Source organism: Hyperolius riggenbachi, chromosome 4, assembly GCF_040937935.1.
Source record: "Hyperolius riggenbachi isolate aHypRig1 chromosome 4, aHypRig1.pri, whole genome shotgun sequence".
NCBI lineage: Eukaryota > Metazoa > Chordata > Amphibia > Anura > Hyperoliidae > Hyperolius > Hyperolius riggenbachi.
Genome location: NC_090649.1, coordinates 237,935,371 through 237,962,409, shown reverse-complemented (window position 1 = coordinate 237,962,409; position 27,039 = coordinate 237,935,371). Strand labels below are relative to the sequence as shown.

The 27,039-nt window shown below is 43.5% G+C and overlaps 1 protein-coding gene across 2 annotated transcripts in view; it reads right to left on the bottom strand.

Annotated features, from left to right (window-relative positions):
• The window catches only part of KCNQ5 (potassium voltage-gated channel subfamily Q member 5), a 745,242-nt gene that overhangs the window by 28,458 nt on the left and 689,745 nt on the right, over positions 1 to 27,039 (bottom strand). For both annotated transcript variants that reach the window (XM_068281488.1, XM_068281487.1), the window contains exon 10: positions 931 to 1,151. In XM_068281488.1, the coding sequence (XP_068137589.1) occupies positions 931 to 1,151 (221 nt within the window). The remainder of the gene's footprint in view (positions 1 to 930; positions 1,152 to 27,039) is intronic.

Genomic DNA, 27,039 nt, shown 5'->3' with positions numbered 1-27,039 from the left:
ATAATTGATTAAAAAAAAATAATAAAAAAAGATTAATAAAAACTATTGGAGAATCGAAAAATCGTTCAAAATCCAGATTGAACATGTTGGAAATAATCGGTCTGGTGAGTAGAAAATTGTATAGTGTGTACCTAGCATTAAACTCTCAGATGTGCCAGCACAGGCACCCTGTGCTAGAAGCTCCGCCCAGGTACAAATGTTTCCTAGATCTGTGTAGGCACTCAGTTGTAGACCTTGTTTTTGTCTGTGTACAATACCCTTGATTAAGTGATGTCAAATAAATAACTTTGAGGCTGTAGAGCTGAGGGACAGAAAAGCTCTCAGAAAGCGTTCACAGTGTATCTACAGTGTAGATACACTGTGAACGCTTTCTGAGAGCTTTTCTGACCCTCAGCTCTTTCTGACCATTATTTAAAAAAAAAATGCTCCCAGTGACTAACATTAAAATTGTGGTAAAATTACAGCGATCCTAATTTATAAATAATTACGGTGAATTTACTGCAATTTTAATATAAGTCAATGGGAGCATTTAAACAAAAAGCCCTTAGAAAGAGCTCACAGTGTCTACTGATTGAAAATATCAGTCCAGAAGCTGTGATACTAATACGGGTTACTTCCTGCACCGCAAACTGTCTGTCGCTTCTCCAAGAGAATCAGTCTGTGTCTCCTGCTCTGCAATATAAAACAGTGAGATATACCATTCTGGCAGCAGTAGCAGCCCCGCCCACAGAGCCTGAAAGTGAATTTCCTAGTTCAGGGCTGCTGGTCATGTGATCAGAATTTCAGGATTCTCATTTTACATTGAATGTTGATAAAGGTTTTGTTCAGTTAAAAAGTTGGCAAATTGTTTAATATATTTAATCTAAAGAAGTGTGAAGACTTGCATGATAACATAATCTTCAGGATCTAATATTTAAGAAAAGCACTTACTATCAGTCACCGGTTTGGGCTGTGAGCTCTTGAGTCTTAGTGAAGGGCGGAAACGTGTTCTGTCATTGAAGCTCCAACTTTTTTGTACCTTTGTTGGGCTTGCTTCTGAGGTCCCATCAGCACTGGGAGAACGTCGATCCCCTGCTGTAGATTGTCTGCTTTTTATACTTTGCCCTCTTGGGCTTGCCATGCGCACTCGTTCCTTGAAGCTTAATTTCTGGCTGTGAAAAGAAAGTTGCATGATTTCAGATCGGGTCTAGCATTGTGTTATTCTGATGTAAATTATGAGCTTCTAATCAGTATAGGAAGACCTTATGATGCTTTTCTCTTGCTTAAACATGAATCTTTGCACTTGAAGTAAGTATCTATAAACGTGCATCATAGAATAATGCAGTAGAGGTGTCACTACTTGTGGAGCAGCTTCTGGGGCCCAGGGCCATGAAGTCCCCAACTTCTTACCCACCCCCGCCAGATGTTATTAAATGACAGATGGTCTCCTTGGCCTGGGGGGGGTCAGGGTCAGTATTACAGATAGAAATTGAATGAGTGATCCATAGATTTGATATAAATAATAATTCAATTTTAATGGCAAATTTACTATATAATAAACTTTGAAATAAAATAAAACTCTTTTAAAAAAAGGCCATATCCATTATTAAACATGCATGTTAGTTTTACAGCAGGCAGCTGATTTATTTACTTATCATACGTTCTCATGCAGAAATAACTTCAGTATGTTCACTATTCTTTTCATCTAAAAATGTTATACCTGAAATCGTTGTTGAGTAGTAAATTCACCAAACACTATTGGCAGCAGAATAGTACAGAGATCTTCAACCAAACATCCTACATCTACACTTCATAGTTGTAACTGGGCATCAAAGCTCTTAATTCCTGACATTAGAGAGAGAGAAAAAAAAAAACCTTGCAAAGGCTATAGTCTGACTACTATCTTAGATGGGAAGTTTTCACAGCAGTCTTTGATACATTGAAATGAACAGCGCTTAAATCTGATTAGTGGTGATTCCCCTTTTGCTGCAGCTGTTATTATAACCCTAGAAATGTACATTATTCTTTTTTCCAATTACATGCTTGACATTAAAATCGTGTGAACTCTAGAAGGGCTTGAAGAGGAATTTTAATGAGTACATTACTACTTGGACATTTGTAAATGTTCTAAATGACTATAATTGACATTAATGAGAACTGGTAATATAGTTTGATTAAACAGCTAGTATGGTATTGGAATAGTGTATACACCAGTTTGCAATATTCCTGTGGTCCACAGGACATTAAGAAATATTCTTTATCCATTTGAAAAACAGGAACTCTAAAGATAATACTCTTGTTCCACACAAGGGTCAGGACTCAATCCTTTGCGCAATAGTTCAGGGGCTGAGTGCTGTACAGATGCCATCCGTTTCTACGGGGAGGGGAGGAGGGATGATGGTGCTGCACACAATGAAGTTGCTTCAATGAGGCAGGTTGAGGAATGGAACAATGCACTCATGCATCGCTGATGTTTTAAGCCTTGTACACACATACATGAACTCAATCCCACAGGCTACAGCTCCAGTCTGATACTGTACAGACGTGTTGCTAGCCTGTAGGCTAATGATGCATTCTGTTGCTATGGGGAGTGGAGGAGGGATGATGGCACGGCACACAATAGAGAAGTTTCTGGCAGGCAGGTTCAGGAAGGGAACAAAGCAATCAAGCTTCTCAGCTGAGATAGTCCTTAAAAGACCATTATCGTAACTGATAGCTTTTTAGTAAAGTTCTAATTAAAATGGGTAGCATTATATTGTTTTTTAATTGGAAAAACTTATTTAAATTGCGTAATTTCAATGCACATGTCGCTATAGTGAAAGTGCATCAGTACAGCCTTGGCCCTGCAATGTTACCTGAGGGATCATGGCCAGGCAACATGCCTCTTATGTGTATACAAGGCTTTAGAGGCGACTTTAAAGGAATACAGAGGCTACCATCATTCTCCACAATGTTCTGCCTGTAATACTTCAGGTCTCTGGCCCAGAATAGGCATGCCGATAAGATGCTTTGTCTCTGGCCTGACTCCACTGGCTGCATGCTTGTTGGAGGGGTGTGACTCATACACAACTAAAGCCCGGGAGCCCTTTCACACTGGGGCAGCGCGGTGCTGTAAATTTACCACAGCCTATGGGGTAGTTCACACTCCCCTCTTTGCGGTACGCTGCTCCTGAAGTGCCCTATCTAATGCGCAGACATATCTACGTTATCGTGCGGCTCCTGCGGCGACCTGCCTCTGACCGGAAGTCATGTAAGGTTATGGTAACACACGTGTAACACAGTTCTTCCTGTCGCGCATGCATGGAAGCGTATTTTAGCAATACGCCTCCACGCACGTCATCGATTGGCCAACAGGAATTGAGCATCACATCCTGCTTGGCCGCATACTAACGTGGTAATAACAGAAGGCCTGTTTTTGGCAGTGTGGTGTGGCCCCCGGGTGTCACAAGGAAAAGAAACTGATGTCAGTAGTACAGGATCAGGCACATCAAGGAACATGTGGTTCAAAATAAGATTTGGGTTTGCATGCTAAGTATCCTTATTTCCACTCCAGCAAGAAAAATATATTATTTTGTATACAATAGGAATGTTCAGTTATGAAATACTGGCTTCACAACAAGTTTTAATAGTAAATCAAAGTAGAATTTATGGACCAACATTTTATTTTAGGCAACTTTTCCCTTTAGTAAAACTGGCCGACAGCTTTTAAGCTCTGCATTAAAAGCACAAACTTCTCATGCAATAAAGGCGCTATGCCAAGATAGCATTTGATGTCTTGCCAAAATATCATTACAAACAGATTTTGTGCCAGTGTTACTGGAATAGCTGTTTCAGATGTGCACACTGTGAGAAGATACAAGAAAAGTGTCCCTGAAGGAAGCCCCACATAAACAAATATTAATAATTTGTACCTTATAGTAACACTGATGCTTCCTGATTATTAAGGCTTGTTTCCACTGGGGATGATTCACAGCTTTTCCCTACGCCTGAATCCAGGTGGGGAATTGCAGCCTAATAGGCTGCTTCCAAATTCACGTCCGGGGATAAAAACCTAGTGCATAGCCGATGTCTGCCTCAGAGACGGATGCCGTCACAAGTGGAAACAGGGCCTTAAAGGGAAGATCCGTGCTGCCCCAAAAAAACAAACTGCACTTACCTGGGGCTTCTTCCAGCTCCTTCGCAGTAGAGACCCGATGACGTCACGTACCCCACGTGACCCGCGCCGTGGAGCGCACAGGAAGCCGACCCGGAAGCCGACCTGGCGAGGTCGGCTTCTTCACCGCTGGACCCCGGAAGTGAAAGGAGCTGCGGCGAGGGCATCGATCGACTGCCAGGAGCTGGAAGAAGCCCCAGGTAAGTGCAGTTTGTTTTTTTGTGGGCAGCGCGGATCTTCCCTTTAAGGTGGCCATACATCTCTCAACTTGGTGGCCGATTGACCATCCAATTCAACAATTATTATAAAATTGGATGAAAATGGGTGCCACCAAGAGCAAGTTCGGTCATCAATGCAACCAATTTTGGGTCGAAGATTGGTTGCATCTATTGATTGGACATGCTACAAGATGTTCAGTTGTCGTTGTCGATCGGGTGTGCGGTGGTAATGGCGAGCGATATCGGGATAATCACTGTCCCCCCTAGTGTATAAATGTGCCCCCCCGTGTGTGCATTTATACATTAACTGTCTAATGTCGCCAACTGAGCCGTGCCCATCCATTTTCTGAATCGCGCTCCTCCATTAGCGCTTTACACGGTGCCGGTGTATAGTACATGGCATTTGTCTGACGTCACACGTGCCACATGCTATACACTGGCGGCGTGTATAGCGCTATTGTATAAATGCACACATGGGGGGGCCAGTTATACACTAGGGCAGTGATAGGCAAACTTGGCTCTCCAGCTGTTAAGGAACTACAAGTCCCACAATGCATTTGCCTTTATGAATCATGACTGTGGCTGTCAGACTCCTGCAATGCATTGTGGGACTTGTAGTTCCTGAACACCTAGGTTCTCAACGTGTGGTACGCGTACCCGAGGGGGTACTTCTGATGGTTCCAGGGAGTACTCAGGTGTGATATACCTAACCAAGAACAACAAATTTAGAGTTTAAGACAATTATAAATCTTATTTAAACAACACCAGATTTGTATTTTAGCTAATTAAAAGCAATAGTAAATGCTTGGAAATGGTTTAGGAACCAAGTTTCATGTACTAGGATTAAATATATATTTGTCAAGGGGTACCTGTGATAATGTTAACTATGCTAGGGGGTACTTGGTGAGTACAGGGTTTTAATAGGGGTACATACCAATAAAATGTTGAGAAACACTGCTGGAGAGCCAAGTTTGCCTATCACTGCACTAGGGGGGCAGCAGCGAGGCAGCAGATGCGGCGGACGTGGCCAATTCCTGAAAGATCTCATGCTGAAATCATTTGGGAATCAGCTTGTGGTGTATGGGCAGCTGAGAGCTCTCTCTAATCATTTTCGATCAGAGAGAGATCTGTCTCTTGGTCGAATCTGTCCATTATTGCTAGATGTATGGGCACCTTTAGTTTGTGAATCAGATAACCAGTTCTAATTCACACGATTTTTTTATTTGTTTTACATAAATAGTGCTTTTAAAACATTTTAATGAAATTTCCAATTTTGGGGGCAATAAAATAATCAAAATAATTATGTATGTCCTCTTCAGTCCCAGCTACATACAAATACTGGATTTCCATTGTTAGAGCATTTTTAAAGACAATATACATATTGTTCTTCCCGCTGCAACTGCTACTTGCTCGCCTGCTGCTTGTTGCTCCCATCCCCCTCCATAGAACAGGCTGCTCAGCTATAGCCAAGCAGTGTGTCTATACTGCAGTCATTCCTAATATAGTAATTCAGAACATTCCAAAATAATTATTATTATTTATTGTATTTATAAAGCGCCAACATATTACACAGCGCTGACTTATATTGCACTCAAGCTTTGGTTTGGGTTAGGAGCCTAATATCAACTGACCTAGTGACGCCAATGGTCCACACTATGCTGGATTGGCAACATGTACAGCTACAGCAGTTCCACTGTCCATTTTAACAGACCTGCTTGGTATAACAATAGACCTTTTGTATCCATTGGTGTTTGTTGTAGCATACAGTTTGACCATGGACAGCAAGGAAGACCTGATGTGAAAGGGTCTGGGGTGGATATTGGATATTTTTGTTATGCCTGATCCCTATTAAAAGCACTAGTGAGAAAATATGTCATTAGTTTTGTTAGACATAGTATATTCATTGTCCGGAAAAGTCATGCAAGATGTGACAACTGCAATGGAGACAACAGATAAGTTGTAAATGGACATGTCTGAACGGATCTATAGATAACATAGATAACATAAAACAGGCTTTAATCTAGTGTGTACCTGAGGGCCCATTCACACTGGAAATCGCAGCATTTTGTAGTGGCGATTTTCTCACAATAAATGTGTATTTTTTAATGTACATTTTTGCGATTTTTGAGCCATCGCAATTCATGGTTATTAACATTGCAGTCGTGATTGCTGAAGAATCACAAAAAAGTGCTGCATGCACTGTGTTTGCGTTTACCATGAATCGCCATCGTTCGCAGAAGTGAGATTACTGCTATATACTTTACATTACCCTAATGATTTTAAAAGCACTAGCGATCACTGGCAATTCGTCAATCCACAGTAAACACCTGTGAATCGCCCCAAAGTGAATAGGCCCCAAAAGTCAAGTGAATTTTCTGAGCAGAGTCCCGTGCAAGTACACACTGTAAGAACTTTTTACATGTAATAATAAATCCAAGACTAGATTTATTGTGAAACAAAATCAAAAACAAAATCAGACATCAGAAATCAAACAATCAGACATCAATTTTCTAACCTTGAGGCTGGTTTCACAACAGAAATCAGTGTCAGCGATGCGGTGCTTTGCGCCTGATGCACCGCATTACACCGTCAAAAACATGCCTTCAGGGAACACCGCGCTATTACACGGTATTCCCTGTCTGGCCACCAGACAAGCAGGGAGTGACACGCGCGTGACGCACGCTTGCCCTCACTTCCTGCTTGAGGTATGCAGAAGTGTATTGTTTAAACACACTTCCACGCATGCGTGCCACAATGACTTCCAGGCCGACGCAGATCACCGCAACTAGATGCTGCACCACAGCATTAACGTAGTTCTTGACCTGCATCAGGGATGCGGCTAAAACGCCACTTCCCTCGCGACGTGCCGTAATGTCTACATAGACTTGTATTGCATAGCGGTGGGGTGCTGTAAAAACGGGCCCTTAAAGTGGACATGAACTCTTGCACAGGACACAAGGAGAATTCACCCTGTATGTATTTAGAGTTTAACCTGTTAAATTCCCCCTCACCTGTGTCTAATCACTAGTTGATCCTTCCCCTGTGTCACATGACTGCCTATGGCAGATAAGCAGATAAGCCAATTTGAAAGTACAGCCTGTAAACAATATGTCTGCTTCTATGAATCAGGAAATAGAGACTGTGCAGATTTATTTTAGGATTTGTATCAGTTGTAACAAAGAAATGTTTTTTGCTTAAAGGTTATTATGTTGTTATGTATCTTTTAGAGAAAATAGGAGTTCTGAGTTCAGGTCCACTTTAAGCAGTCTGTTGTTATCTTACATAAATCGGAAATCAGATTGAACCTGTCATAAACTATCATTTTGTCCTGTAAATCTGACCAGAAATTGCATGGTGTGTAACAGGCATAATGGTCACCAATGTTCTAGGCCTATGTAAATCAATCAATTGGCCAAGGAAATCAAGTCCATTGTATTTCTGATGTTAATTTACAGTAAACAGGACTGTGTCTATTCATGTGTCTCTGCTAATATTTCCATATATTTACAGCTTTAGCTTATGCACAGTATATGTTAAATACTCTAACCTTCACCAATGTGACCTTGTGTAAATCAATCAATTGGCCAAGGAAATCAAGTCCATTGTATTCCTGATGTTAATTTACAGTAAACAAGACTGTGTCTATTCATGTGTTTCTGCTAAAATTTACTTATAGTATATGTTAAATATTCTAGTCTTCACAATTCACAAGATTGCATCCATTCATGTATCTCCCCTATAATTTACATAGGAGTGAAGCCTCATACACACCTATGAGGAATGTTGCCCGGTGGTGATCGTTACCGGATCCCCTGCAGGGCCGACAATGCACAGATGTGTCACTATCCTGCAATTCTGTTGCTATGCAGGGGAAGGAGGGCTGATGGAGCAAGTGCGGTTGTGATGCCATGCTGGAGTCGGCTGACTGGGGAGAACAATATGCATACCGACACTACTTACACTATAGTAATTATATATATATATATATATATATATATATATATATATGTCCTTCATGCAAGGGTTAAAAATTCTCAAACTGAAAAATTCTGTCAAATATCAAGCTAATGATACTGCTGACCAGGGCCGGATTTGTACTTTTTACCGCCCTAGGCCGACTATACCGTCTGTATGGTTGTTATATCTGTGGGCACCAATGAGAATTCACTTACTTTCCATCATTGGTTTCACAGACAATAGCTATTTTAGTAATATGCATATAGATTATAAATTATGTTTTCCTTAAGAACTTTTATGTTATGCTTGTCATTTTGTTAATGATGGATCCATTTAGGCTGATGTGTACCTGCAGGATAGAGCTTACAGGTCTTGCTGGGATGACACAAGTACAGGACAAAGAGTTCTAAGGTTAAAACTGTCCTTGTAGATAGGGATAGCTGCATAGAACAGCTTTACTGCCCCTCAATGAGCCGCCCCTATATTTCTAGTGCCCTAGGCCATGGCCTATGCGGCCTTGCCAGAAATCCGGCCCTGCTGCTGACCTCACTGTCTTTGTAATACATGGTTGCTGTGACTGGTAATTACAATAATCCTATCAGCAATTGTGGTAGGGGTGGTTCAACACCCTATAGAAAAAGACACAGGAGACACAAACAGGAGCCCAGTAGTGCAATATGTCAGTAATCGCTATGGGAGTAAAATAATTAAAGGCACTACTCACAAAGGGAGGTTGCTGGGGGCAACCAACCACAGGAAGCAGGTGGAGACAACAAACCCGACTTCACTCGGGGTGGTCCTGGTCAGGACCAGGGGATGGTCACTCTCTTAGTGGAAAATAGGGGACAGGATCTACCGCGGGGACTCCACTAGTGGTCTGTCGCCACCCCTCGGACAGGGTATGTTCGGGGGGAAACTTAGCACAACGGGGGAAAGAGGCGCCCTGGTGTAATAAAAACAGCTTAAAACAATAGGAAGTATGAGGTAGCTTACCTCAATGACGAAATCTCTGTAATTTATACAAAATATTTTTATTATTAGCACAGGCAACGCGTTTTGCGGGTCTCAGCCCCCTTCATCAGGCCAATAGCAGTGGCAAGTAGAAAAAATAATTTAGCATAGGGAGCCTCTCTTGCTAAATGATTTTTTCTACTTGGCACTGCTATTGGCCTGATGAAGCGGGCTGAGACCTGCGAAACGCGTTGCCTGTGTTAATAATAAAAATCTTTTGCATAAATTACAGCAAACACTACAGCCATGAAGTATTGAACAGAGCAACATCTGACAGCTGCAAATATGGGTCCCCACAAGGCTCAGTATTCATGGGTTATTATTTTTCAGAGACATTAACCTGCAGTAAATCTGATCATGGCAATTACTGCTTTATCCTTCTTAGCTCATGAATTGGGGTATGGTACAATCAACATAGATAGACATTATACCACCTGGGTGTCAAATTTATTTGAAGTAGAAAACAGTATTGCCTCATCATCATAGAGTGAAAAAGCTCCTATGTGATGTTAGATATTTAGGCTACGTTCGCAGTAAGTATTGCATTCCCTATAACAGCAGGAATGGGAGCGGTGCCGCACATTATCTGTGCGTTGCGTTGCATACAGTGAACTGTACAGTCAATTAAAAGTATGTCACTGTTAATGCACTGCGTTGGGATGCCACACCCCTTTATACCACACCCGATGTACTCTGAACGTCTGCACTGCAGAGAGGCAAGCCGTGTTACAGTGCGGCCGTTACACTGCACCGCACCCGCTGTGAACAGGACCTCACAGGTACTATCTGCCACTTTTGCTGTCTGGACAAATACATTTTTTTTCCTTGTGAAAAATGGCAAGAAATCACCATAGACAGGGAGATAGATTAATGATATGCATTGTTTGGGTTTAAATTAGGTTTGTACAATAAGTCAGAAGAATCAATGTTATTTATTGGTTAATTTTGGAAAAGGTCGGCCATAATAGGTTAAGCAGTGGTTAAAGATAGTGGTTGAGATGAAGGCGCCATTCACACCATGAAGATTATTGTGCTTTTGGACTATAAGACTCACTTTTTATCCCCAAAAATGGGGGGGGGGGGGGGAAGTCACTGCGTCTTATAGTCCAAATGCAGGGAGTTCCAGACTTGTGAACGCCTGCCAATACGAACCTCCAACCCGCCGCAATGTCGGGGATTACCTGTACTGATTCCATGCAGAGGAGGACCCAGGGAAATACAGAGGACACGGGGACAAACGGAGGACACAAGGAGGACAAATGGGGGATACAGGAAGACACAAGGAGGACAGAGGTGGACACATGGGGGAGAGAGGAAGACACAAGGGGGACAGAGGAGGACACAAGAGGTACTAGAGGGCATGAGGTACAAAGGGGACATAATCCACAAGAAGCCCCTTCACCATGGATGCACCAGGTATATATTTTTTCCCCTGGTTTTTGACCTCTAAACCAAGGTGCGTCTTATGGTCAGGAGGAACTTATAGTCCGAAAAATATGATACATTGCAATGTCATTGTTCTTCAATCACGTTGCAACAAATCCAAAAAACTACATTGCACATTATTGGTGTGGTGTTACCATATAGTGAGGCATACAGTACAATTAAAGTATGCTTTACTGCCACTGTAAATGCGCACTTTACCCTTGCACTGAATTAAAACCCTCTAGTTAGGACATTAAATAAGTGTCCTAACTAGAGGCGATGTGCCTGGATATATATATTTTTTTTCTTGTTACTGACCCCTGTGTCTAGGGTTTTAATTCAGTGCACTCCCTCCTCCCCCTGTATGTGTTTGTCAGCATGCACACAGCTTATGCTGGTGTATGTGCATGGTGCACATGGATACATTACGTTAGCTCCCTTGTGCTATTGGTAAGATGCGCTATCTGTCCCAGGAGAGGACGTCAGGATGTGTGCTCCTAATCCCTAGATAGGTTTGATGCAATTAATGTTTGCATGTCTGCACTATGCATGTTACAGGGCCAGAGTTAGAACACCGAGGTTTACCTGGGTAGATCTGCGCAGTATAGGTGACTAAGCATAAGAATGCATTCTTCTGTGAACTAAGACCCCAGCTTTTAACTTAGCTGTAGGGATAACAGTGGTACCTGGATGAGTGAATCTGTGAATGCATTTGTTTGAACATTTGCATGCGAGAGTGCAAAGGGTTAACAGATTTTTGCATGTTTTCTGGCCACACCCCCTTCAGCACCTCCCTTTCCTTAATAACTTTTTTTTTTTTTAAACATGGTTTTATTGAAAAATTCTGCAAAAAGTACAAAACAGAATATCAATTACCTCATTACAAGATACAAGGAGTAATACAGGAGGTGGACATTTAAGGATATCGGTAAGACAAGCAGATTGATCAAAGTAACCAAAGGGTATATGTCAACTGGACATAATAAACATAACACAAACAGTGAGGCTGCGTCCACACTAGGTCCGGAAACGTATCCGTGGCTGCGTTTTTCAAACCTGATGAAAAACGGAGTCCCGGATACTAATTTTTAAAATAGCAGCCAGCCTCACCCAAGTAAAAAACGGATCCGTCTGCGTTTGCGGGGATCCGTTTTCAAAACCTGAACGGAAGGTCCGGACCTGCTGCATTTTCACGCAACGGATCAGGACCACGGATACACGCAGGGGTAGTGAAAGCAATGAGAAAACGCATCTCCAGCTCCACAGGCAAAAAACGGATGTGAAAACGGATAGCCTGAGCTTTATGATTGGCCCAAAAAATCCTCCCACTCCTTCCTAATGATAGAGACGTTTTCTGTCAGGGAAAAACCTGAACGGAAACTGATACAAAACTGATGCAAAACTGATGCACTTTCATCAGTTTGCAGTTAGTGTTGGGCGAACACCTAGATGTTCAGGTTCGCGAACGTTCGCCGAACATCGCCGCGATGTTCGGGTGTTCGCGCCGAACTCCGAACATAATGGAAGTCAATGGGGACCCGAACTTTCAAGCTTTGTAAAGCTTCCTTACATGCTACATACCCCAAATTAGCAGGGTATGTGCACCTTGGGAGTGGGTACAAGAGGAAAAAAAATATTTGAAAAAGAGCTTATAGTTTTTGAGAAAATTGATTGTAAAGTTTCAAAGGAAAAACTGTCTTTTAAATGTGGAAAATGTCATGTTTCTTTGCACAGGTAACATGCTTTTTGTCGCCATGCAGTCATAAATGTAATACAGAGAAGAGGTTCCAGGAAAAGGGACCGGTAACGCTAACCCAGCAGCAGCAGCACACGTGATGGAACAGGAGCAGGCGCAGGAGGAGAAGGCCATGCTTTTTGAGACACAACAACCCAGGCCTTGCATGAGGACAAGAAGCGTGCGGATAGCATACTTTTTACCGCCATGCAGTCATAAATGTAATAAAGATAAGAGGTTCAATAAACAGGGACCGGGCGTCAACGCTAACCCAGCAGCAGCAGACGTGATGGAACAGGAGGAGGCGCAGGAGGAGAAGGCCACGCTTTCAGGTGCAACTCAGGCCTTGCATCAGGACAAAAAAATGTGTGCGCAAAGCAATGCAATGAGTAGTTTTCAGGACACAATGGGCTATTCGGAGGAGCTATTCCCACCCCCACAATCTTCTACCTGTGAAAGGTCAATGGAACAGCCACAAATGTTGTGCCCGAATTCACAACCTTTTTCTGTGGAAAATGCACCTCGCACTGAAATGCAAGGCGAGGCCGAGGATGAACATGACGTCAACAACTCAACATGACGCAAAATGGGGGCGGAACAGAAAGCTGCTTTCAATGTTTTGAAGGCCTTAATTGCCTCCGGTGGCCAGTTAGATGCATCATTCATCACACCCAAATCCCAGAGCAATGTGTGCAGGAATTTGAATCGCAGGAGGTGTACCGAGATCATCTGGACAAGTGACCAAGTGACCAAGTGACAAGTGACCAAGTGGCAAGTGACAAAGTGAAAAGTGACAAAGTGACCAGTGACAAAGTGACAAAGTGACAAAATGACAAAGTGACAAGTGACAAAGTGACAAGTGACAAAGTGACAAAATGACAAAGTGACAAGTGACAAAGTGACAAGTGACAAAGTGACCAGTGACAAAGTGACAACTGAGAGGTTGTTCTGGGGAGCTCCACTGCACTCAGTCGCATATGAGGAGAGGTCTCGTCGGGACTGCTGATCCTCCTCAGCTTGCTCAAAGCCTTGAGGGTTCCTGAAGATCCTCTGCTTGGAGTTCGCCGGGGTTCAGCTTGGTGTCGGGGTCGGCGGCGTCCTCCTCACTCCAACGTGGCAGATCTTCTGTTGAAGGAAAAAAAACAAACATTGTTAAAAGTCCAGTACCGCTTCTGAAGGACTCACCAAGAGATGCAGGAGCGCTTCAATCTTGCGCACCATCGCTCGCTGGGTGATGTCCCGCCCTATGCGCTGGAATTCTACGCTGCACATGCTAGTACGCTTTTGCGCAGTGCCGAGGCGCATTCCAGCAGCTAGCTACCAAGCTTCTGTGGATCTGATTGGGCCACCATGTTGGATCTCTGCCAAGTCCTCCAAAATTTTGAGCAATCCACGTTGCGTGACTGAGCAGTGACAACTCTACAGTCAGCATTACAATACCACTGCTGTGTTTACTGAAGAAATCAATGTTGAAGATGGAAAGCGCTGGCATGATGCAAGTGGGGGATTCTGAAGATGAAAACGATCAGCGTGATGATACCAACATCAGGCAACCTGCCTCAGGAAACGCTGGTCCCAGCTATGACAAAGAACAGGACGAGGAACAGCTGGAGTTGGAGCAGGAATTGGATGCCCCCACTGCCGAGGGACAGAGCGGTGCACGTTGGACTTCCACAATTTAGCGGGAATGGACAGCAGAAGAGGAAGAAAGTGATGCTGGTGACGAATATGGTGCATCACAACAATCACAACGCTCACAAGAACATGAAGACAGAGGAGTCTGGCAGGACTCTCTGGCACACATGGCTCAATTCATGCTAGACTGCATTGAACGCGGCCCGCGCATTATTCACTATTCATTATTATTCATTATTCTGGAATTTGGACAACACCAATTACTGGGTTTATACCCAGTTTATACAAACACAATGTTAAAAAACTGATTGACGAAAGTGTCAGACAGGTCAAAAATGGAACAATTCCAGCAGGCCCTTGAGGATGGAGACTTTAGAGAGGAGATTGACATCCTCCTCCTTCTCTAGCCAGTTGTACGCCGACAGACTGACTTCAGCAAACCCAGGAGGACCAGGAGGGCAGCAAAGAACACAAGCTGCTGCTAGTGCCCAAAAGGGAATGGTATTGGCAGTGTCCTTGGAGTGGGAACATTTTCTGACACCCAAGCAGCAGCCCACAGAACAGCAATCGGGCAGTTCCACGTCCTCCAACACCAATCGCCTGGACACAGACACAGACCCCTCATCGTCCTCAACATTAACTTGGGATGCTGGCCTGAGCCAGACCTCCTCCTCCACATCAGGCCCCATCATCTCCTCAATGGCAGCCCTCATTAATCGCTCTGGCGACGGACCGATGGACACAACGTTCTCCTCCGGGCAGGGACGGATCTAGGGGGGGGGGGGGGGCGAGGGGGTATCTTGCCCCAGGCGCAGTTTGTTGAATTCTCAAAAAGGCGGCAAAATGAATGGCAGTTTAGGTGCCAAAAACTGACCTTTAGGCGCCAAAACCTGACCTTGCCCCAGGCGCAACTTGGTCTTGATCCGTCCCTGCCTCCGGGGAGGGCTGCTGCTGACCACTGGCTGCTGGGGTGGATGTTATAGCTTGCGTGGGGCGTTGGCTGTTGCTGTTGTTGGGAGTGCTGCTCACAGCGGAGATCTCTGAGGAACTCATGGTGAGCTCATATAGTGGTTGGCGGTGAGTGGAGTATTACTGATCCCAGCAATATACACACTGACTGGCAGAGTACGCAATGCTATATAGTCTGGCTGAGCGGTGTACACAGAGTGGCAGTACACACAATGCTATATAGTCTGGCTGAGCGGTGTACACAGAGTGGCAGTACACACAATGCTATATAGTCTGGCTGAGCGGTGTACACAGAGTGGCAGTACACACAATGCTATATAGTCTGGCTGAGCGGTGTACACAGAGTGGCAGTACACACAATGCTATATAGTCTGGCTGAGCGGTATACACAGAGTGGCAGTACACACAATGCTATATAGTCTGGCTGAGCGGTGTACACAGAGTGGCAGTACACACAATGCTATATAGTCTGGCTGAGCGGTGTACACAGAGTGGCAGTACACACAATGCTATATAGTCTGGCTGAGCCGTGTACACAGAGTGGCAGTAAACAATGCTATATAGTCTGGCTGAGCGGTGTACACAGAGTGGCAGTACACACAATGCTATATAGTCTGGCTGAGCCGTGTACACAGAGTGGCAGTACACACAATGCTATATAGTCTGGCTGAGCGGTGTACACAGAGTGGCAGTACACACAATGCTATATAGTCTGGCTGAGCGGTGTACACAGAGTGGCAGTACACACAATGCTATATAGTCTGGCTGAGCAGTGTACACAGAGTGGCAGTACACACAATGCTATATAGTCTGGCTGAGCGGTGTTCACAGAGTGGCAGTACACACAATGCTATATAGTCTGGCTGAGCCGTGTACACAGAGTGGCAGTAAACAATGCTATATAGTCTGGCTGAGCGGTATACACAGAGTGGCAGTACACACAATGCTATATAGTCTGGCTGAGCCGTGTACACAGAGTGGCAGTACACACAATGCTATATAGTCTGGCTGAGCGGTGTACACAGAGTGGCAGTAAACACAATGCTATATATAGCGTGGCTGAGCGAGGTACACAGTAGCAGTACACACAATGCTATATAGTCTGGCTGAGCGGTGTACACAGAGTGGCAGTAAACACAATGCTATATATAGTGTGGCTGAGCGAGGTACACAGTGGCAGTAAACAATACTATATATAGTGTGGCTGAGCGAGCGGTGTACTACTGTTCCCAGCAGCGACACACAATGACTGGGGGGGACCCTGGCTAGCGTGGCTGGAGAGCGAACTACCCTGCCTGCCTACCCAAAGCTAAACCCACAGACAAATGGCGGAGATATGACGTGGTTCGGGTATTTATTTACCCGAACCACGTGACCCGTTCGGCCACTCAGAGCGCGTTCGGGGTCCGAACCACGTGACCCGTTCGGCCAATCACAGCGCTAGCCGAACGTTCGGGGAACGTTCGGCCATGCGCTCTTAGTTCGGCCATGTGGCCGAACGGTTTGGCCGAGCACCATCAGGTGTTCGGCCGAACTTGAACATCACCCGAACAGGGTGATGTTCTGCAGAACCCGAACAGTGGTGAACACCGTTCGCCCAACACTATTTGCAGTACGGTGGTACTTCCCCTAATCTTCCCCGGATCCGGACTGCAGTGTCCGTCCTGCAACTGGGTCTAGTGTGGACCTAGCCTTAGTCTATCAGATACATTTCTTACAGCTGTTACAGTGAGCCTAGAACATCTTTAGAAGACACTTATAGAATTACTGTCAATGTTGATAGAATCCATTTGCTCCATACTTTATTATATTTACTGGGACAGTTTCTATGCTGGTATATTAGGTTAATATAAGGTAGTACACTGTTGACTTGAGTGACCCACTCAGACACTGTTGGTATTCGCGGTGCAATCCAACCTAGAGTAATAGATCTTCGTGCATACAAAAGAGCTTCATGTAACATGGTGCGCTCAATTTGTTATATTGCTGTTCAGGCTCTATTCCCAATAAGCAAATTTTAGGATCTTGTGCAATTGGCTTTTCCAGTATTTCAACTAACATCCGGATAACCTGTGTTCAGAAGGATTGTACTGGTGGGCACTCCCACAACATGTGCCAAAAGTCGGCTGAGTCGGCCGAGCACTTGGGACACGCTAGAGGATAGTTATTTTTAATTTTCGATAGTCTAAGGGGGGATAAATATGCTTGTCTAATAATATAAAACTGAATCAGTTTGCCATTAGCTGAGATAGATCCCTGAGTAGGCGAGTTAAGAGCGTCCTCCCACTCCTCATCATCCATGTCAGCTACTAGACGTGACCATTTAGACTTAACCTTCTGCCGACCGCGTCACGCCAATGGGCGTGGCCGCGGCGGCAGCCCCAGGACCGCCTAACGCCGATTGGCGTAAAGTCCTGGGGCTCTGTTTTGCAGGAGCGCGCATCTCCTGCTTGGGGGGGCGGAGCTCCGCCACGACTTCAGTCTCCGAGCGGCTATTGCCGCTCGGGAGACTGTTAGATGACGTGATCGCCGTCTATTTACATGGTGCAGCGCTGCGATCAGCAGCAGCGCTGCACTGGGGACAGCCGTGTGACACGGCTGTCCCCCTGGGGGACAAGGGAGCGATCAGCTCTCATAGGCAGAAGCCTATGACAGCCGATCGCCATAATTGGCTGGCTGTGGGGAGGGAGGGAAGGGATTTAAAGAAACAGGGTTTTGTTTTGTTTTAAACAACAAACACTAATATTTATTATAAAAAAATAAACGCGGGGGAGCGATCAGACCCCACCAGCAGAGAGCTCTGTTGGTGGGGAGAAAAGGGGGGATCACTTGTGTGCTGTGTTGTGTGGCCCTGCAGCTTAGCCTTAAAGCTGCAGTGGCCAATTTTACTAAAAATGGCCTGGTCACTAGGGGGGTTTAGCCCTGCAGTCCTCAAGTAGATCTGTATCCTTGTCAGCCAACACTGTGATAAGGGAAGTATACAACATGGGCACTAAGCCACTCATACCTTGCGTATGCAATACCCCAATTAACGGGAAATCAGAAAAGGTCATTTGGAGATTACCAAACTGGGTCTGCCAGCAATGCCTTAATTGCAGGTATTTGTAAAACTTAATAACTTATTTAATGTCCTAACTAAAGGCGATGTGCCTGGATATATATATGTTTTTTTAAGTATTTACTGTATATAGCGCCAACATATTACCCAGCGCTTTACAGAGTTTATTGTCTTGTTACTAACTGTCCCTCAGAGGAGCTCAGAATCTAGTCCCTGCCATAGTTATATGTCTATGTATGTATTGTGTAGTGTATGTTTCGTAGTCTAGGGCCAATTTAGGGGGAGGCCTATTAACTTATCTGTATGTTTTCAGGATGTGGGAGGAAACCAGAGTGCCCGGAGGAAACCCACACAGACACGGGCATGCACACCCTCACCACCTGGGAACCACCATCCACAAGTTAAGCCCGAAGGGGGTGGAAAACTGCAGGCAGCCCCCGCCTTTCTCCAAATGCCCTCACCACCAGAGAGATCTCCCACAACTACTCCCCAAAAATACAAACACAAAGGGCTCTGTTCACAATAACGTGCGGTAATTCTTTTTGGGGTGAAAAATTAACTCCAGTGATAATTACCTTTTTTTTTGAGTATTCACTAAAAATTTACAGAGTGTGATAAATGTTTGATAAAAGTGTGGTAAAACAGGTGATAAACATTCGGTAATTGGTTGGTAATGTTGAGGTAAATATGTTAAGTGTTCGATAACTTTACGGTAATTGGTCGGTAATCTGTGCATAAATAAAGCTTTTTTGACCAATATAGGACAGTCCATATGCTTGCCACCCATTACACAGAGATGACCCAGGAAAGCCTGTCACATTTAAAGTGGGACCTCAACTCTTGCGCAGGATAGAAGGAAAACATATAGAAATGCACCGTGTATATATATAATTTAGCCTGTCTAATTCCCCCTCATCTGTGAATAATCACAACTGTAATTTCAGCTCTCAGCTGTGCCAGCTGGCTGCCCCAGCAGAGCAGCTAATTTGTAAACACAGGATGTTAACCCTATGTCTGCTTCCATTAAAGCAGGAAGTACACACACTGGAGATTTATTGCAGGATTTGTATCAGCTGTAACAAATAAATGTTTTTCCGGGCACAATAAAGAAAATAAATGCTACTTACCGGGGTCTTCCTCCAGCCCCAAGCTCCCAGGACCTCCCTCACCGCAGCTCTGCGTGCAGCCGTTTGCTGGAGCTCCGACCCGGTCCCCGGCGATGACGTCAGAGCGACCTCCAGGTCGCTCTGTACTGCGCCTGCGTGAGCGGCGCTGTCAATCACCGCCACGTGGGCCGGAGCGGACTGCGGACTAGGCTCGATCCTGGTCAATCGATTATTTCCGACATGTTCGATCGGGTCTCAATCGATACAGCCGTCGATTTACTTATGTTAAGTATGCAAACTCGACAGCTGTATCGATTGAAACCCGATCGAACATGTCTGGTTGAACTCGATGGACATATGTCTTCAACCCAAATAACTATGTAACTATGTCGGAAATAATCGACCAGGATCGAACCGACCAATTCACCGGGAAATCACAATGAGTGTACCCAGCATTTGAGAGGCATTTCACTGCCTATTAACAGTCTGTGAAAAGAGGCCTAAAGGCCAACAGCAGAGAAGTGAAAATTATCACCTGCCATTTGAAGGTGATAAAAAAAAATCCTTAATTAACACCAACTACTCAATTAAGAATCTCAATTTGGAGATAAATTTTGAGGTAATTACCACACTTTTACCTCACGAGGTAATTTATGGAGAAAAAAATAGTGAATTTCAAAATGGAGATATTTTGGTCGGTATTTATCACTACCTAAATTACCTCATGCGGTAACTCATTGGACTCTATTCACAATCACACATGTGGTAAGAGATTGTTGACCGCTATATTACCGCCAGTGATAATTTCCGCATTTTTTCCACATTCTCTAAAATTTTCCGCATGCGGAAACAATACATAAAAAAATTGGGGAAACGTGTAATTACATAGTAACAATGCGGAAACCATGCGTAAAAAAAAGTGGCATAAGAAAAAACTTGTCCCCAAGAATCCCGACCACTATTTTTAAAGAGGAACTCCAGTGAAAATATTGTAGTAAAAAAAAGTGCTTCATTTTTACCATAATTATGTATAAATGATTTAGTCAGTGTTTGCTCATTGTAAAATCTTTCCTCTCCCCGATTTACATTCTGACATTTATTACATGGTGACATTTTTACTGTGGGCAGGTTATGTAGCTGCTTCTAGCTGTTCTGGCTGTTATAGACAGTTGTAAACAGCTATTTCCTGTCTGCGAACATTGTTACATTGTGGCAGTTTGCCCAGAGTACCGCGGTACTCAGAGCTTCTTGTGGGAGGGGTTTCAGCACAAAATCAGTCATACAGCGCCCCCTGATGGTCTGTTTGTGAAAAGCATTATATTTCTCATGTAAAAGGGGGTATCAGCTACTGATTGGGATAAAGTTCAATTCTAGGTTGGAGTTTCTCTTTAAGTCAATGGGAAGCGAAATATATCATCAACTACTAGTAGGTGATAAAAAATCAGTAGTGTTTGTGAATTTCAATTTTTTTGCGGGAATTACCGACTTTTGCTGACTTTTACCGCACTTTTTATGTATGTGGTAAATGATCATGCGTAAAATTTTGTGAATGTCAAGATGGTCATATTTCAGTCGGGAATTTACCGCAAGTCCATTTCCGCATGCGGAAAATGATTGTGAATAGAGCCCATTGAGTGTTAAGAGCTCACTGACTCCCAGGTAGCCTCTGGCTATTTAACTGGTCTGTGGGTAAGGCCCGGTTCACAATAACGTTTTTTTCCGGAACGTAACCGGAACATATACTGTACAAACGGAACGGATGAGAAAGGATCCAATGTTAACCTATGGATCCATTCACATGCGTCCATTGGTACAGATACGTTCCGTACGTTCCGGTCCCCGGGACTAAAAATTGCTGCAGACCCTAATCTTCCGGACCGCTCTGCTTAGCGGAACAGATCCGGACAAAAATGCTGCAGCATTGGGGCAATGGAAAACGGAACGTTTCTTCACACTAGTGAAGAAACGGACCGTTCCACAGGGGATGGAGGCATGTGCCGACGCAAATCTAGCGAAGGGAGGGTGAGGGGAGGGTGCAGCAGCTGGGGCAGATGGGTGAGGGAGGGTTTATACATACCTAATTTTCTGTAGCAGCCGGCGGTAGAGGCTTCCGTCTTCTTCCGCGTCATGTGACTAGTCACATGATGCGCTGGAAGAAAAGAAAGCCTCTACCGCCGGCTGCTACGGAAAATTAGGTATGTATTGCTGAGTGAAAACGGATCCGATCAATCATTGATCAGATCTGTTTTCACTATGTGAACTGGGGCACGGACTGAGCCATCCGCATCCGGTGAAGCGGAAACCGGATCCGCTCACCGGATCCTTTTGGCTCAGAACGCAGATGTGAACCGGGCATAAGCCTATCAACAAATACTAGGTCTAGCAAAGGCTTAACCAATTAAATTGTCTCCTCTGGCTATAAGTTCTAATAATTAGTTGTAAGTTCTAATGCAAATTTGCATGCGGAAAACAACATGCAATTTTGACTGGTGTAAACCCTCTCTGTCTCCTGAATAGCCATTTTTAAATAGATTGCAGTTGTGAAATGGAATACCTTGATAAAATGTAACACACTACTGTAAGAGGAAGTCCAATATTTATGGATGTATGCTGGATTCATTCTTACAAAATGAAGACAGTGTATATTTGAAACATCAGACACCAGTTGGTAACATACAAGTATCACTCACTGGTATTATTCTTAGCATGCAACCCCATTCCTAAAAGTTAAAAAGATAATCTTACATTCCAAAACATGTATTTAAATGGATTTCCTTTCAAGCTATTTAAATACTTAACTCAAGTTCCCCTGGGAGAACATGTGCAAAGTATTTCAAATCAGTGTTATCAATTACCTTACTTATATATATTACTAATACAAACAGATACAACACTGAATACCTGCTATTTAGCATAGAGACAAACGGGCAGGTTTTACATAAGAATATGCATACAAATAGTATGCAAATGTATTTATGTCTTGTGTCCCTGTCTGGGAGAATATACCTTCTACCTACCTTCCACACAGGAAGTGGGGCGTATAGGGGCGTTGCTAGGATCCTAAGAGATCCAAGGCACATTTGGGCACTCCAGCTAAAAAAAGGGTGTGGCCATGCACCAGAATGGGCTGTGGTCATGGGTGGAACCAAATGTACATGAATTTCACAATGGTCCAAGTAGGCCTGCCCAGCAAAATGTTGAATGAAGCGCCCCCCCCCCCCCCCCCCCATTTATTACAAAAAAAAATGCTGCATATCACATAAATAGGCAGTGTCACTTAAACATAACTAGGCAGAACAGCACTCAGCATGGCACCACAGCACCCAGTATGCTCCTGCACAGGGGCATAACAATAAAGGTGCAGAAATTGCAACTGCGTCTGAACTGCTTCTTCCAAATGTATGGTCTTACGCACAGATTATAGCATCAGCTTTAATGGGACTCTACTTTTGTGCACCATGGCCCATATGCAATTCACTTTACTGCCTGAGTTATCTCCTAGGAGATAATTTTCATACTCTTTAAAATAACTTTTAAGCATTTATAACTGAAAAAGTACCCAAAACTTGGTTAAAAAGTACTATCAAAAGTATTTTGAGTATTTTCTTTCTTGCTGGTGGTTTAAAAAGCATTTTATAACAAGGTGTGAAAATATCACCTTGGAGAAAACTCAAGAGAAAAAGATAATTGCATATGGGCCAATATATTTAACTTGGAGTAATTAAGTTTTATGTACAGCAATTGTACTAACAATTTGTTAGTGAATCAAGGCCAATCTGTCTAAAGGTGGCCACACATGATACAATTAAATGATTTAATTTAACGACAATTTAATAAAAAACAATCAGTTATACAGGAAAAAAATCCGTTCATTGGAGAAATCTTTTTTTTTCATCCTCAATGTCACACTCCTGTTTGGGTCTTTGTTTGGCATCATTGTTTGAAAAAAAACAATAGAAAAAAACAAGCATATCTATGACAAAACAAAGCAAATGTAAAGAAAAGGAAAAAGAAAGAAAGGAAAGAAAGACATGAAAATCCTACATTACACTCTATTCCTTCCTTACGCCAATGCATCAGTTAATAATGTTCTTCAAGTAGTTTTACCACCACACAGTCTTCCTCTCTTCTACTTCCAATCATTCTGTTTTATGCTCCCCACTAGCTCAAACTTAGCCTTTTCTTAGCATACATCTTTGACTCAAGTCCATATACCTTTGTTGTATACGTTCTCTCAATTTTTCCCTAATCTCTGCATTCTTCTTCTGAGCTTCCTCTGCTATTCCTTTTGACCCCTTATACAATCTTAGTAGCTCAGTTTCATCAGTACTCTGCGGAACTCTATTTCCAAAGTCCTAGCCTTAGGCACTGTTTACACTTAATCAGTTGGTACACGTTTTTTTATTCTCCATTGCAGTGCATTGTGAAAAAGATTTCCGTTAAAACGCATTAAGTGTGAACTGTGCAATAGGCAAACATGGGCATTACTTCAGTAATAACTGAGAGCAACTGATTAAGTGTAAACGGTCCTTAAGGCTCGTACACACATCTGATGAAAAGCAACGACGGGTCCGTCATCACCTCCCGCTGGGCGGGTTTTCAGCAGACGGATCGCTCAGAAACAGCCTTATCAGTCCACCGATAGACTGTACACACACTGTACTGTCTGCTGAAAACCCGCCCAGCGGGAGGTGACAACGGACCCGTCGTTGCTTTTCATCAGACATGTGTACGAGCCTTTTGAGCCATAATGTTTTATGCCTTGTACTGATTAAGGCCAACATAACCTCAAATAGGTGTCTGTAAATTGGATAAGTATGGCTTTGTAAAATGAATAGCCTATAGTCATACTGTACTGATTCTGATTTGCCATGACCTAACTGAGTACTTTTTATAACTTCTGTCATGACACAATGGGCTCGATTCACAAGCGGTGCTAACCCAGTTAGAGACTTTAGGCATGATAACCAATGCACCATGCTGGTGAAAAGCCAGTTTAGGTGTGATAAGTTTAGGCATGATAAGTTTACATGTGATAAGTTTAGGCATGATAAGTTTAGATAAGTTTAGATCGCTTGCAAAGTCCCGCACGCAAAGCAGCGCCATTAAACTTTATACAAAGTGCACCAGACTTTGCTAGCGTAAAACTTTTGATCAGCTGTGCACTGCGGTGCTAACCCAGTTGGCGCTTAAACTTATCATGCCTAAACTTATCACACCTAAGCAACTGTATATAGACAGCACCCCAGCGTTCTTCACGTTAGATGTGCTCGGCTAGTAGAGATCCAGCACTTCCATCTCCAATATCTTGTCAGAAAGTAGTCGCCGGCACCATCAATTTATAAGCTCTTTTATTAGTTAAAAAGACACATGACAGTAAATAGCAACGTTTCGGAGAAACCTCTCCTTTCTCAAGCTCTATCAGTGTCTGCACTAAGTATCATTAACACATTTCCTTTTATATCTAGCTGGATGGAAAATTAGCCAATCACATGTCACCACCACCTTGTGGCGACCAATCCCCGTCCGTCTAAACATGCGGACTTGATGGGGAACTTACTTTGCAAAAAGTGGACATGCGCACAAGAAGGAAGAGTCATCCTATGCGGCGGGGCGGAGAGCGCAGACCCGAAGCCGAGCGCGACGCCGACCAATGGACGTGGGGCAGGCGATGTCGTCACCATCCAGTTCCGCCTAACACATAGCGGACCAGATGGGAGACTGCCTCACGTACAGCCGCAGATGCGGCCACCCACTTGGAGGACGTAGGCAACCACGCGAGCGCAGTTGCCTACATCCTCCAAGTGGGCATAGGATGACTCTTCCTTCTTGTGCGCATGTCCACTTTTTGCAAAGTAAGTTCCCCATCAAGTCCGCATGTTTAGACGGACGGGGATTGGTCGCCACAAGGTGGCGGTGACATGTGATTGGCTAATTTTCCATCCAGCTAGATATAAAAGGAAATGTGTTAATGATACTTAGTGCAGACACTGATAGAGCTTGAGAAAGGAGAGGTTTCTCCGAAACGTTGCTATTTACTGTCATGTGTCTTTTTAACTAATAAAAGAGCTTATAAATTGATGGTGCCGGCGACTACTAAACTTATCACACCTAAACTTATCATGCCTAAACTTATCACACTTAAACTTATCACACCTAAACTTATCATGCCTAAACTGAGTTTAGGCATGATAAAGGGCTTTTCACCAGCGTGCTAACTGTTAGCACCACTTTGTGAATCAGGCCCAATGTATTTTTCTTCGGCATAACATAATACCTTAATTTTTCATGATTATACACACCAATGGAAATAATGTTATTACTTTGATGGCTCAAAGGATCTATCAGAATTTCAATATCTCCATTACCACTAAATCTTTTGATAGTTTGCGTATTCTGTGTCAGACCTATGGTGGATCTGTACAGGTCAGCAAGTGCAACCAATCTCAGTGGCTGGATTGGTCGCAAAAAGCAAATCTTACAGCCTGCGTACAAAATTCAAAATGGCCTCCTCAGCTGTTGCAAATATGGAAGCTTAATGAACAAGCAGTGGTCACCTGAGGACCCTTATGCATAGCATCGCAAAGCATAGCATAGTCAAGCACAGAGTGATCTGCACAGACTCAGTAAGCGAGCATTCTCTGATATTATTAAGGCAGCAGTGATGTTATTGTGGCCACAGCTCAGTTTAGTGAAAGCTTTTGCTAGTGATGATGCTAATTTCTAGTAACTTAGTCTGATAATTAATAATTGCTTAGCCTAATACTGCCATTATCTTTATACAAAAATTAAATATCCGTGAATTGCAAAGGAAAACAGTGTTCAATGTTCTTTTATTGAAGTGTGAGTGCAGACATATATTTGCATGCGCACACATGCACACATGTTTACACAAGGACACACAAATTGCACACATGTACAGTACACACACACTACTGGGGAGAAGCAGGTGCTGAAGGATATTTAAATACAATCCAATGCAGCATATTGTGATAAAGTTCATTATTTTCTGTAATGTACTGATAAACATTAGACTTTCATATATTTTGGATTCAAATACACACAACTGAAGTAGTTCAAGCCTTTTATTGTTTTAATATTGATGATTTTGGCATACAGCTCATGAAAACCCAAAATTCCTATCTAAAAAAATTAGCATACTTCATCCGACCAATAAAAGAAAAGTGTTTTTAAAACAAAAAAGGTCAACCTTCAAATAATTATGTTCAGTTATGCACTCAATACTTGGTTGTGAATCCTTTTGCAGAAATGACTGCTTAAATGTGGCGTGGCATGGAGGCAATCAGTCTGTGGCACTGCTCAGGTGTTATGGAGGCCCAGGATGCTTCGATAGCAGCCTTAAAGAGACTCCGTAACAAAATTTTCATCCCTTTTTCTTCTATCCTACAAGTTCCTATACCTATTCTAATGTGATCTGGCTTACTGCAACGTTTTTTAAATGCCCCCTCTGTGAAACAACTCACTGTTTCTTCATTCTGTCGGATTTGTCCCCTTCTATCTGGAAGGGGCTGTCTCCTCAGTAATGAGGACATGTTATGCACGCCCCTTCCATGCCCTCCCGTGTGGTGTATTTGCATTGCACCTCCTGATGAGTTAGGGAGCTGCGGAGACAGAGAGTGTGACAGGCAGAGGCTGGAAGAGCCTGTGTAACGAGCTGAAGGCTCCGATAAACAAGCCTGTCACACTTCATTGGATCACAGCGGCAGGGGGGACAGAAGGTAAATACTGACTTCACATGTCCGGCTGCAATACTTGTGAGTTTACAATGAATA